Source organism: Panthera pardus, unplaced genomic scaffold, assembly GCF_024362965.1.
Source record: "Panthera pardus isolate Hobbes unplaced genomic scaffold, ASM2436296v1 HiC_scaffold_21, whole genome shotgun sequence".
In the NCBI taxonomy this organism is placed as follows: domain Eukaryota; kingdom Metazoa; phylum Chordata; class Mammalia; order Carnivora; family Felidae; genus Panthera; species Panthera pardus.
Genome location: NW_026526777.1, coordinates 27,411,544 through 27,424,633, shown reverse-complemented (window position 1 = coordinate 27,424,633; position 13,090 = coordinate 27,411,544). Strand labels below are relative to the sequence as shown.

At 51.0% G+C, this 13,090-nt stretch overlaps 1 protein-coding gene across 4 annotated transcripts in view; it reads right to left on the bottom strand.

The window, feature by feature from the left end:
* Positions 1-13,090, bottom strand: part of CHIT1 (chitinase 1) — a 33,999-nt gene that overhangs the window by 4,420 nt on the left and 16,489 nt on the right. The window contains exons 1-8 of one of the 4 annotated variants that reach the window (XM_019432097.2): positions 11,834-11,966; positions 7,775-7,880; positions 6,253-6,282; positions 3,799-4,000; positions 3,149-3,205; positions 1,646-1,811; positions 1,293-1,417; positions 546-669 (exon numbers count right to left, since the gene is read on the bottom strand). In XM_019432097.2, coding sequence (XP_019287642.2) covers positions 546-669; positions 1,293-1,417; positions 1,646-1,811; positions 3,149-3,205; positions 3,799-4,000; positions 6,253-6,265 — 687 coding nt within the window. In that variant the 5' untranslated portion in view covers positions 6,266-6,282; positions 7,775-7,880; positions 11,834-11,966. Of the gene's footprint in view, positions 1-545; positions 670-1,292; positions 1,418-1,645; positions 1,812-3,148; positions 3,206-3,798; positions 4,001-6,252; positions 6,283-7,375; positions 7,497-7,774; positions 7,881-11,833; positions 11,967-13,090 lie in introns of those variants that run through there. The other 3 variants (XM_019432104.2, XM_019432081.2, XM_019432088.2) reach the window with 3 other exon arrangements.

Sequence of the window (13,090 nt, the reverse complement as noted above, 5' to 3'; positions counted from 1 at the left end):
AATATGGTTGTTCTTAACTTTCAAAGTGTCGAGTGGGCTTATAAAAACCCTCCAGGCTGCTTGGCGAGGGCAAGTTGGGCAGGAAACCACCACTCACCCCAGTCTGAAACCCAACCTGCCCTTTCCACGTGCTGGGGTAGGGGGTGGAGGTGGCTCGTCACTGAAGGTGAATCAGTGACAAGGAGTGAATGGTCACCCATTGTTTTGAAGGAAATGGGGTAGAGGAGGTGAAGGAAGCAAGAGGTCATTTTTGCTGGACATTCAAGCTCAAAGATGGCTTCCCAAGTAGCCACTGCATTATTTGATGTCATTCAGTTGGTTTGCTGTGTCGAACATCAGCCAGGAGGCTACAGAGAAGTAAGGCTTCCCCTCAGCACTGGCACAGGACAGGAAATAAACAAGCAAAGAAAGGAAAAGTCCGGGCTCCTCTGTGCCCTGCTTGGTTATCCTGCCTTTCTTTTCCACTAGGGCCTCGAGGCTCAAAAGAGGCCACCTGACAGGACCTGCGGATGGGGGGGTCCCGCCTCACCTCTGCAGCCACTCACCACGTTGAGTTCGGCCGCTGCCCCGCTCTCTCCCTGCCTCTTGTAGAGGGGGCTGTTATGTCCTGTGGTCTTCTCATAAGAGCCATGGAAGTCGTAGGCCATAAGGCTGATGAAATCCAGGCTCCTGCAGGAGGCATGGAGAGAGGGGTGACGGGCTAGTGAGCAGTCCCTCCCTGCTCCCGCCTGTCCTCAGTGTGTGGCCTGGGAAGGGCCCTCGAGGTAAGAGGCAGCGGTGCAGGCTCTCGCCTGGTCCTGGGAGAGGGGATTAGACAGCACTCCCTAGTTCCCCCCTCGTACTCTTACCGTTTGGGAGGGAAATCTAGCTCAGTGTTGTTAAAACTTTCGTGTGCATGTGAATCACCCGGGAAAGCCATTAAAGCGCGGGCTCTAATTTTAGGAGGCCTGGGGTAGGGCCGGAGATTCTGCATTTCTAACGCTCAACACCTTGGGGTGCAGAGAGCCAGACGACTTGTCCTCTTGGTTTCACTCTTGCGCTCCCAGGGTGCTTGATGTTAAGACCGAGTTCCCAAGGAAAAGGGCAAGGATTCCAAAAGAGAGACTCCAGGACACTGGAGTAAGCAGACAGCGTGAGCAAATCCTTCCTGGATCTGCTGGTGGAGGGGTAGGGCTTTCCCCAGACGGTACCTTGCGGGTGACCATCTGCTCTAGTCCTGAGGCGACTCAGCCCGACCTCGGTCTCTCCCACCTCAGAGAACACACGTTCCACGCCATCGGCCTGAGACTCACTGAGCAATTTTGTCCACCTCGTATCCAGCCTCTATGTTCTTTCTCCCGGCCGGGACGGCTGCGCTCAGAAGGAGGCGTTCCTTCCCTGACGTCTGGGCTTCCCGCTGGAAGGCAGCGGCCAGGTCCTGCAGAGGTGGCTCACAGTGAATACAAAGGCAGGGGCCAGGCTGGCCCCTGTGGGCCCCAAGCAGATGTTCACTCTCAGGAGTCTGAAAACTGACCGCAGGGCTCGTCTGGGCTCTGCACATACCCGAAGCAACAGACCTTGGGGACAGAACAGCACCGGCCTGTCCGGTGAGGCCATCAATCTGGGTTCCCCCGCCCCAGGCCAACTGGGTGACCGCCAACCATACCTGCACCAGGGCTGTGAAGCGCTGCTTGTCCGAAGGAGGGCTCCCCCGGCTCCCTGGGTACTCCCAGTCAAGGTCAAGGCCATCAAAATCATATTTGCGCAGAAACTTAATGGCTGAGTTGACGAAGGTCTGACGGTTGTTGGCTGTAGCCACCATATCTGTGAATCTGCGAGGTGATGAAGGGCAGTATGGGCCTGTCTTGCTGACAGGAGGCCACTCTCTCCCTCACAGGCAGACGAGAAACTATGCAGGATATTTGTGCTTGGCTGTTCAGGCCAGGAGGATGCTGGGAGGGCTGCTTCAGATGCTGCTGGGATATTTGCTGTTGACTTACCAGCCAGGCCTAAGGAAAGGGACCGTCTAGAAGGGTGTCCGGCCCCCAGGGCACAGTGACTTGCCAGGAGCTCTGCCTCCCCAAACTCCCTCCACACGCCTACTGCCTTGTCCCTGCTCAGGGAATTGTGGTCCCCTGAATCAGAGCCGGCTGTCACCCGAGGGTAGAGGTTTAGAAAGGAGGGAACAGTTTCTAATATGATCACAAAGGGAAGTAGAAGGAGCTGAGTAACCTGGAAACCTGCTGCTTTCGTTCTCTGGTGGGTCAATGTGGTCATTTTCTTCAAACTCACACTTGTAAAATGCTTTGTGCCATCACTATGACTAGTCTGGAGCCCCTTAAAATCCCAAGCTGCCCCAGGAACCCCCTCCCCACATCTCCTGATTCCCAAGATCCCTATAAGTGTCTCGAGGTATTTATAGACGGATCCTACTTTAATTGGTTTTCTATTCATTTACTGATTTAATTAATAGCAGCACTTAATTGGGGTCCATGTGCCTGGGAACCCCAGGCTAAGAATCCCCTCATTCCAATAAAAGATTGGGGAAGGTGGGTCATAAATTGTATCAGGTTTTCAAAAGGTCTCATGATCCAAAAAGTTTTAGAAAGAGTAGTTTAGAACTTTGGGAACCATATATTGTGGACTTTCTAGGAAAAGTCTAGTTTCATATGTCCCATTCCATCATCTCCCGAATTCCTCAAAAACGTCCTATTCCTCAAAAATGCCCACAGTTTGGCATCCGAGCTTGTTCTCACAGACTGCCTTTGACACCCAGGAGTGGAACAAAAATTCTCAAACAAGATATCCTGTCTCAGAGCTCAGGAAATGTCGTCACTGTATGTTGTCTGAGGTTAGTTGGGACTCTCCCTGTACCCATTTCATGGAGGAAGACACTGAGGCCTGGAAAGAGGCCAGGATCTCTCCTGTGCTCCCGGCAAGACCGGATGTGTAACAGTCAGAGCTAAGCCCCCTCCACAGCCCTCCCGATGAGGCACCACGAGCCCAAGAGGAAGGTCAGCCCCCAGAGTCCAGGCCACCCTCCTGATCCCCCACCCTGACTATATTCCACCTGGCCTGATTCCCAGAACCCACTGGCCGGGTTCTCTCTTGCCAGTGAGTCAGGTCACCACCCAGTGGCTCTGCCATACAGGTGCCGTGGCCAACTCACTTCTGAGTGCCAAAGTTCCAGCCCCCGATGGAAAGCAGTGTCTTCAGCTTGGGATTCCTGGGAAAGATAAGACAAATGCCAGAATTTGCAGGTTTTAATGCCCAGCCAGTTCCCCAGGCTCACCTCACTGACTGGGAAAGCAAGGGAAAGTAACGCCTGATGGGCACTGATGGGGTGGGGGGGAAGGTGTAAGTCCCTATGCATAGATCCTGGGTGAGGGGAGCTCTAGATTGGGAAAGAAACAGCATGCTCTTGTGTTCAAGGGCCTCCTATCTGGCTGGGGAGACATACACATGAAGAACTCAGGAAGAGAGATCAGGGCGTATCCGCAGAGTGGCTTTGTCAAGAGGATGATAACACGGGAGCTGAAAAAACGCATAGATTGTAGGAGGAAGAAGGGCATACATTCCAGGCAGAGAAAACAGTTTCCCAAGCCAGATCCCACCTAGACCTAAATGGAAGGGCCCTTCAGGAGTCCCTATCTACCCCTACTCCTCCCGTATAAGCACAGGAAAGCCCAGAGAGGTGATGTGACTTGCCCAAAGCCACACAGCAGGTCTGTAGCAGGATTGCAGTGCTGGGGAAGGTTTTTGGCTCTGGAAAGAGGTTCCTGCCTCCACCAACCCCCATCCCCGTCCAGTGCAACTCACATCTTCTTCAGGCCGTTGAACTCCTGGTAGAAAACCTCATCATCCCACTCTATGGAGCTGAGCTGGTGATTGGTCATGCCCGCAAAGGCGTAGATGAGGTGGGTGCACAGATTGGGGTTCACATCCTTGGGCAAGAAGCGAGCAGCTCCCTGTCTGTACTGGGCCCAGTTGGTGAAGTAGCAGACCAGCTTTGCAGCAGAGCCTGGCCATTCGGGACCAAGAAAAGAAATGGTGGTCAGAAGGGTCTGCTGAGGACTGACCCCCTCTACCTAATGCCAGAGGGTGTTAAACATGACACTTGATCGGCTGACAGCGGAGAGGCAGGACTTTCAACATGTTGCTTGGAATACTTCAGAATGTTCATTAAAATGCAAATACAGGGGCGCCTGGCTGGCTCAGTCGGTTAAGCGTCCGACTTCAGCTCAGGTCGTGATCTCGCAGTTTGTGAGTTCGAGCCCCGCATCGGGCTCTCTGCTGACAGCTCAGAGCCTGGAGCCTGCTTCAGATTCTGTGTCTCCCTCTCTCTTTGCTCCTCCCCTGCTCATGCTCTGTCTCTCTCTGTCTCACAAATAAATAAAAACATTAAAAAAATTTTTTTAAAAATTAAATGCAAATACTTAAGAGGCCCCAGTTACAAGCCTGAGTTTGTGGTTTAGTCTTGCTTTAAATATTTTACATTTTCTTGTTATCTCTTTTTTTTTTTTTTTAATTTTTTTTTTTAATGTTTATTTATTTTTGAGACAGAGACAGAGCGTGAACGGGGGAGGGTCAGAGAGAGAGGGAGACACAGAATATAAAACAGGCTCCAGGCTCTGAGCTGTCAGCACAGAGCCTGACGCGGGGCTCAAACTCACGGACCGTGAGATCATGACCTGAGCCGAAGTCGGATGCCCAACCGACTGAGCCACCCAGGCGCCCCTCTTGTTATCTCTTATAGAGAATCTATGTTTATGAATATTGCTGATAAGGTCCTAATAAAGAGCTTGTTTTAGCTAGGAAAAGGCAGCTTGTTTCTGGAGTCCTCAGAAAGTTTGGGGACTTTCGTTGGGTGGGTGGGTGGGGATGTCTGTTCCCAGGGGGTTGATCTAGCGGCAAGGGCCTCCACTGAGGTCGGTGCTATGTTAGGTTGACAAGATAACCAGAAAGCAAGAATGCTGGTTTTTACTCCTGTATCTGCCAGAAATGTACTTTGGGCCAATTGCCCCTTCAGCCCTGGCCCAGGGTCCCCATCTGAAAATGATTGTGTGGTCTCTGAGGGCTCTTCTAGAACTTGTCATCTGTGAGGGTATGGTTTGCACAAGCCAACATTTTATGCCAAGGACTTGGCAGAATGGGGAGTTTGTACTGGAGCACATCTATGGCCAGTGTCTAGACTCTAGGATTTCTTTTTGTCCCAACAGGGTCTCTCCACAGTCCCCCCCAGCCTCCATTTGGCCACTGAGAGATCAGGGGAGGGGAAGAAGGTGCAAAATGGCCAGAGGAGGCTGTGTGGGAACCCAGCACATGAAGGACTATCTGGGACCCCCCTGGGCAGATCGGTGGCTCCCGAAGGGGAAGCTGGAGTTCTTGGGTCATCACTGGCTCTAGCCAGAGGCCAGTTAGGAGTAGAACTTGCCAGAACTTGCCACTGGGGGCTGAGAGTACAGCCTGTAGTGATACAGGAGGAGGGTTGGTGAACTCCCCAAAGCAAAGAGTTAACCCAGGGAACACATCGTAGGACCATCTAGGAAGAAGCCCGGAGTCTCTTCTTACATCATATCCTGTCGTATCATATCAAATATCCTGCGGTGCCCGGGTGCCTCATTCGGTTGGGCCACTGACTTGATTTTGGCTCAGGTCATGATCTCATGGTTTGTGAGGTCGAGCCTCACATTTGGCTCTGTGCTGACAACAGAGAGCCTACTTGGGATTCTCTCTCTCCCTCTTTCTCTGCCCCTCCCCTGCTTGTGCTCTCTCTCTCTCTCTCAAATAAATTAAAAAAATAAAACGTTAAAAAAAACGTTATGCATGGATTTTTGTACTATAGGGGCAATGAAATACGGTGGTTAAGAACAGGGTCTCTGGAATTTTCATGCCTGGCTTGAAATCCCAACTCTGCTGCTCTGTAGCCAGGCAATTCAGCTTCCTCCTCCATACCATGACAACGACCATCATTCCTACCTCAAAGGACTGTTGTCCTTCCCCCAGGGAAGGCGCCGAGGGAATCCACGGCTACCCTCAAGAAAGGCACCCCTTATGGGGGCACCTGGGTGGCTTAGTCGGTTAGGAGTCCAGCTTTTGATTTCGGCTCCGTTCACGATCTCACGGTTCGTGGGTTTGAGCCCCGCGTCAGGCTCTGTGCCGACAGAAAGGAGCCCTCGTGGGATTCTCCGTCTCCCTCTCTCTCTGCCTCTCTCTCTCTCTCTTTCAAAAATAAAATCAACATTTAAACGACAAAGGAAAGGCACCACTTACCCCATTGGATCATCAGTAGAACTATCAAACCTGTAACAGCACAGGAGAGAAGGCAGAGGTTACGAAGTTATTTGCATTTTTCTGGGCCTTGTATGCCTATTGAAACACAGTGGGTAGAGGTGGTCAGAGGGGGGTAGACCCAGGATGGCTTCCCGCAAATCAACCTTCCTCTGTCCAAAAGGGACCCAGGAGGGCACTGTGTCCATCCCTTCACCCCCAGGCCAGACGGCAGGGGCCCCTCCCTGGCCTAGACTAGTCCTAGAGCTGATGGAAGTTTCCGTGAGTTGAGGTTGTCCCTCCCTAGAGCGCCAGTGGAGGACGGTGTGTATTGAGAAAGATCTAGGGAAACCACTAACTTGTGAGGTTTTCAGAGAGAAAGTTTCCCTTTTCGAGCAGGCAGGAAACCTGGGGCTGTCCTGGGGCTGGAAAGAGCCAATTTGGAAGGGTTAGGCCAGAGATCCCATCTCTCAGGGAGGCCTCTGTGCCTCTGCTCACAGCCAGTATTTACCACATTCTGTGGCTTTCCCGCCATGCCTCTCAGGAGGTTAGCTGAGTTCCCAACATGCTTGGAGACCTAGGCTCGGCAGGACTCCTTTAAAAAGATTTATTTCACCTTTCTGATGACCTTGAATTTTCCCATTCACCTAATAAAGCCTTGCAAGGGCTTGCAAGGGCAAGAGAACTTGCAAGGGCACCCAAGGTCGTGGCCCCCAGGCTGCCCGCTTTCTTGCAAGACAACCAGCACGGGGCTGGGGAAGCTGCTGGCAGGGGGCATCTCTTGCATGAGGACCAAAAGCAGAAGCCTAAGAACGTGGGAAAGACAAAACCACCCACCGCAGTGGTGTTCACCGACTCTGGGCTTCCAGGACCCGGAGGGGGTGAGGGGGCACAGGAAAAGTCCATTTCAGCCTGTTGAGAAAAGCCTTTCCTTGCAACACAAAGGCTCTTGAACTGAAAGAGCCAAAGGGGGCCCACAGGAATAGAGGCAGAGGAAGGAATAGGATGGCTCTCTGAGGTTCTCCTGATGCTTCGGTACCCTCCCAAACAGCGCCACGAGGCAGAAGCCACCTCCCTGCCTTACAGCCCCCAGGGCCCCGCCCACTGTCCCTGACGGCCTACTCACCTGCCCGGGCCATGGACCATGCCATGGCGTTGGCTCGGCACCAGTCTCCAGCCTGTGCAACCGACTCTCTAGACCCTGCTCTCCTTTTATCAGGCTGCCCCGTTCCATCCTAGCCCAGAGTGGTGAAATCAGGGGGTGGCAGAGGCGGGCGAGAGGGGTTGAGGTGGGGCGCGCAGGGCTAGGTCACACAGCGTGGGTTGGGCAAACCTGACACAATGGCCTTTAGCAATTCTTGGTTTTCTGGAACAATGGCGGTGGGTAAACCGGGCCCTTAACATGACCAAATCGGGAGGCAAAGAGAGGGAAGCAGGAAGTGTTTCTAAGCCTCCTGCTGGACAAGGAGGGTTCTGATTTCCTTGGAGTCAGTTGGTGAAGACCTATGAGTGATCTATAATTTACTGGGCTCTGGAGGAAGAGGGATGACTCACAAGTCAGGGGAACTGGACTCCAGACCAGCCTGCTCGCTTGTTTCTTCACCGCCCCCTCTGGAATCCACGTGCCCTCTCTGTAAGACGATGGGGTTGCAAATGTAACATATATTTCATAAAAGTCAAATTTCATCACTATCCACATGACGCATATGGACACAATGGATGTATTTTATATCCATCGATTGAGAAAAGTACATAACGGCAAATAGCAAGGATGAGCTTAGTAGTAGTTTTAAATGCCTTTGGTTTTTTGCCTTTTTTTTTTTTTTTAACTAAGTTCCACGCCCAACCTGGGGCTTGAACACATGACCTGGAGATCAAGAGTCATACGCTCCACCAACTGAGTCAGATGGGTGCCCCTTAAATGCCCTGTTTCTTACAAGTCATAGGGAGCTGTATTAGTTTCCTACGGCTGTTGTAACATATTCCCACAAACTGGGGGGCTTAAAATGACAGAAATTCATTCTCTCTCAGTTCTGGAGGCCAGAAGTCTGAAATCAAGGTGTTGGCAAGGCCATCTGTCCTCTGAAGTTTCTAAGGAGGAATCTTTCCTTGTGCCTTCCAGCCTCCGAAGGCTCCTGGTATTCTTTGGCTTGTGGTGACATTAAGTCAATCTCTGTCTCATGGTCTTTCCCCTGTGTCTCAGTGTGTTTTCTGTTGCCTCTTAGTAAGACACTTGTTACTGGATTTAGGGCCCACCTTAATCCAGGATGATCTCATCTTGAGATTCTTACCTCAGTTACATCTGCAAAGACCCTTATGCCAAATAAGGTCACATTCTGAGATTCTGGGTGGAGATATCTTGTGGGGGGGCGGGATGGGGAGGAGTACCATACAACCCACTCGGGGACCTAACCATGTTCACGTTACTTATTCTGTCTGCAGACAAAGTCTGGTGTGTGCATGAACTCCAGGGTCCCAGGCAAAACTTGGCAGCTTTTAGATGATCTGATCTTTGGTCCTTGACCATGGATCTTTGGTCCATCGAGTGGCCTGGATGGCTGAGTGCGAACATTCTGGGGCAACAGGCTCTGGGGTCAGTTTGCCTGGATTTGAATCCCAGCTCTGCCATTTACTATCTGTGCAACGTCGAGCAAGTTCCTTAACTTCTCTGAGTTCCAGTTTCTTCATCTGTAAAATGAAATGCCCAGAGAATTGTTGTAAAGGTGCTACATGTTGGTAGTTATTATTCCTGGTTCTGCCCAGTCTCTGTGTGTGTCAGAGATCTGAGGGTGGGACCCCCATGCCCAGTGCCCCCGGGCCCTGTGTCCTTGCTTTCTCTGTGGCAGCCCCGGCCCCTTGTTTTGGTCATTTCTGTTCCCTTCATATGGGGGTCCTGCAAAGGAGTCTGCTCAGGGTCACCTGAGATCTACAGAGGTGCCTCAGCTCCGGGGATGTGAACGAGAAGGGGAGGGGGAATGTGGGAGTAAAGATTGCTTCACCAGAGAGGCCGGTTGCCTCCTTCACTTGCCTGCCACCCCCATACACGTACACATGTCAGCTTTGAGATTTTCTGACTCAGCTTCCTGTCCCCAAGAGGACCCTGCACTGCAGAGGCCCAGGGTTCTGAGTTGCTCCAAATACTGACCTGTCCCAACTCATCTGGGGTCTCTAGGACACCCAATAGCCCAACATTAACATCACTACCTTGATTAATGCAGCTGATTCTCCTCTCCTTCCCCCTCCCCTTCCTCCTCCTCCTCCTCCTCCTCCTTCTCTTTTTCTTTTCTTCTCCTCCTTCTCCTGATGATTATTATTGTATTGTTTTCTTTTAATTTTTGTCCCAGACCATTTCTCCAAAGGAAAATAAGTAGAAACCTAACATATGAAATAAGATCCTCTAATTTGCTCTGCTAAAAAATCTTGTGGTGGTCAGGAGCTCTGACTTGTCTTTTCGATGCTAAAATCAACACCTCGTCAACATCAGCTCCCATGGGCACCCCTGTGGGGGAGAGATTTCAGTCAGGTACTCTGGCAAACGCACATATATGCCCTATTTCCTAAAAACCAACCATAAACACCATAAACTTTGAAATGCTAAAGGTGTTGCCATTAAAATAAGTAATAAAAAAAAAAGCATGAAGGGTACCACCATGTTGCTCCGCATTGTCTTAAAAATTTTGGCTATTATACTAAGAAAAGGGGAAAAATACATGTGTGTGTGTGTGTGTGTGTGTGTGTGTGTGTATGATTATGATGTAACTGCCAATAGTTGTAGATATGTTTGGATATCTACAAAAGCCTTCAGTTTTCTAGACTCTAAAAAAAAAATAGACCAGGAATAAAATAGAATTTGCTGGATTTAAGGTGAATATACAAAAATTAATAGCTTTTCTGTACGTTAGCAGAAACCAATTAGAAATAGAAGCAGGGGCAAATGAATCTACAGGAGTGTCAAAAGCTATAAAATACTTAGGACTAAATTGAATCACAATAAATTAGATAGTAAAATCTACAAAACCTAGTGCAGGATATAAACAAGATCCGAACATGTTCCCGCATACGGAAGCAATATCATAAAACATGTCAGTTCTCCTCGAGTTCAAACAAAAAGATAGCAATGACCAGGGGCATACTATTCAAAACTTACTATAAACTCGTTGAGATCAAAGCATGGAACAGGCACCAGGACAGACAGACAGAGGTAGATTTGAGCATACGTGGAAAACACGTTCAACAAAAGCAATGTTTCAACTGAGTAGGAAAAGGATGTTTCATCAATGTCAACGACTTAATTGTCTACCAAAATGGGAAAAAAAATCAAGGTTGTACCACTTGCACCGTATATAGTAGCAAAGACAAGGGGCAGGATGAAGGGGTGCCCTGGGAGTAAAGGGGGGGTGGTGGCCAGAACCCAGCCCGAGTGGGGGAGAAGACGGGGGAGGTGGTGCTCGAGGAGAGCTTTGAGAACTAGTAGTTTTGCAGACAGAGGGAGAACGGCAGGATGGTTCTGGCCAGATATTCACTCACGGATCATCTCAGACAAAACCTCCCATCAGACTGCAGGGACAGCGAGATGGTTAAAAACCCTGCATGCATCCCATCAGTTGAGAACCACTGATTGAGGACAGCAGGGTGGGGTCATCTCTGCTAAGGGGGTCTGGGTGGGAGGGCACTGGACATGCCGGCAGGAGAGGAGAGGGGTGCGTTGCTTTACTATCTTGGACTTCTACAATTATGTCTCAGGCCAGGTAGGGCACATTTGAGGCTGACCTGATAGGCAGATCAAAACTGCAAAATATCAAGGAATACAAAGCTGCTGCCTGGAGGTGGGGGCCTGGGGAGGAGAAGGCAGGCCCATGTCCTGTGAAGCTAGGGTTGAACCTTTCGCGGGCACCGACCCAGAACACCCGCGCCCCAATTTCTAACTCAAGTACGAAAGTCTCAGCCCCCCAGTGCAGGTGGCCCATGTCTAGAGCTGAAAGGTCCTGGTATCTTCTAATTGATAGCACACCAGCCCTTTGCTCCTTGACCCCCTCCCTCCTGGGGCAGCCTTCCCGGCCCCTCAAATCTTACAGGGATCCATCTGAGTCAGGCTTTGCCTCCTCCCCAGCCATGCTGGTCCACACCATCTCCTGTGATCTGGGAACAATTCCTTCCATCCAGAATAGGAAAGCACTCCCTGCTTGGGTGTGCTCAAGACAGAGCTGGGTGTGCCTCAGTGGATCTCCCAACCAATGACCTGAGGGGCTTTATACCCTTCGTTCCATGCCCATTGGTTTCTCCCACCCTCTCCCAGTGCCCCCCACCCAAAAACACAAATTCAAGTAAGACTGGTGCGACTGATATACAATGAAACTTCAAGATAAAGCCCCAGCCCAGCCCACCCCAGAGCAGACTCCTATACAGACATTTTAGAGCCTCCTCCGGTTCACATCCATCCCGGTTGTCCGAGTTGGGGTTAGTGACAACCTCGCCAAGTCTCAGTTTCCTCATCTGCAGAATGGAGATAACACTACCTATCTTACTTGCGATGTGGATCGAGTAGATAGTGTGTGAAAGGGCTTAAAAGTGACAGAGCACCAACCAGGTCTTATGAGGAGACCACGATCACAGTGGCTGGCGTGACGCCCCTCTTCCCTTGCTGCACACAGGCACCACATCCCTGGAGCTGCCTGGGCCTCTCCCCACACGCCTCTCCATGCCTCCCAGGGCTGAGCCTGTGCTGAGCCTTCAGATGCGTCCGTTAACTGCTCCTTCCCACATTCCAGCCAGTTCTTCCCCATCACGGTAAAAGGCATCACCGTCCACCCTCTTCCTGCAGTCACATGACGCTTTCCCCCACCCTCACGTGACCAGATGCTACAAGAAGTCCTCCCTCCTCTTCCACCTCCTCCGCCACCAGCAACCACCATTCTCTCTCGCCCCATCCACTGAGGGAGCCTCATAACTGCCCTTCCTTCGTCCTTCTCTTGCCCCCTGCTCGTCATTCTCCCCACAGCAGCCCGGCCGGTCTTTGAGAAACTTAGATCAGATCCTCCTGCTAAGACCCCTCTGAACTCAGAATAAGAGAAGGGACCGTGTCTGTTTGCCTGCTACTATGCACCGACAGCCCCAGGGGCTGGTACATACAACAGGAGGCCTCAGTTAATATCTGTTGAGTGAGCTGATTGTTGGACGTTATTCTTCAGTATCCTTCAATACTCAGTCAATGTCAAGTGCTCAGGAAGTAGCTGCTTGATGTGAGACATGCAAACCTCCCCTAAATATACAAATATACTTGTATGATCTAAATAGACAAATCAAATCTCCTTAATATATTAGCAGAAGCCATTCTCTCCCAAGAGTAGGTGGGGAAGGAGAAGCCAGAGAATTTGCAAACCTGACCAAAGCCGGATACAAGAGGAGGCAGAGCCGAGTTGGAGACTCCTGGGCTCTTCCCTTTCCTATCCAGGCACCTTCGGATGAGCCTGAGTCTCAGGCGACAGTAGAGCTCATGATGGCTGGCTGATGTTCCTTCAGTCATGCTGACACTCAGGTCTGGGAGTCAGGGCATCCTTTGGGGACAAAATGCACACAGAGTCCACTCTGGCCATGAAGATTGTGGCCTTGTCCGTCCAAGCGTCAGCTTGTTTCCAGATCCTGGTGGACCATAACCCAAGGGGAAGTTGCTTCTCTTACCAGTAACAGGTTTGAGCCTGAGGCGGTGGGCAGGCCATGGGTACCAGAACTGAGAGGGAAGGTTGCGGTCCGGGCAGAATGGGTCAGGATGGGAAACACAGCGTACTCAGCCCCCAAGGCTCTCCCCCCACCTGTCGGGTTCAGACGCCTGACATTCCACACA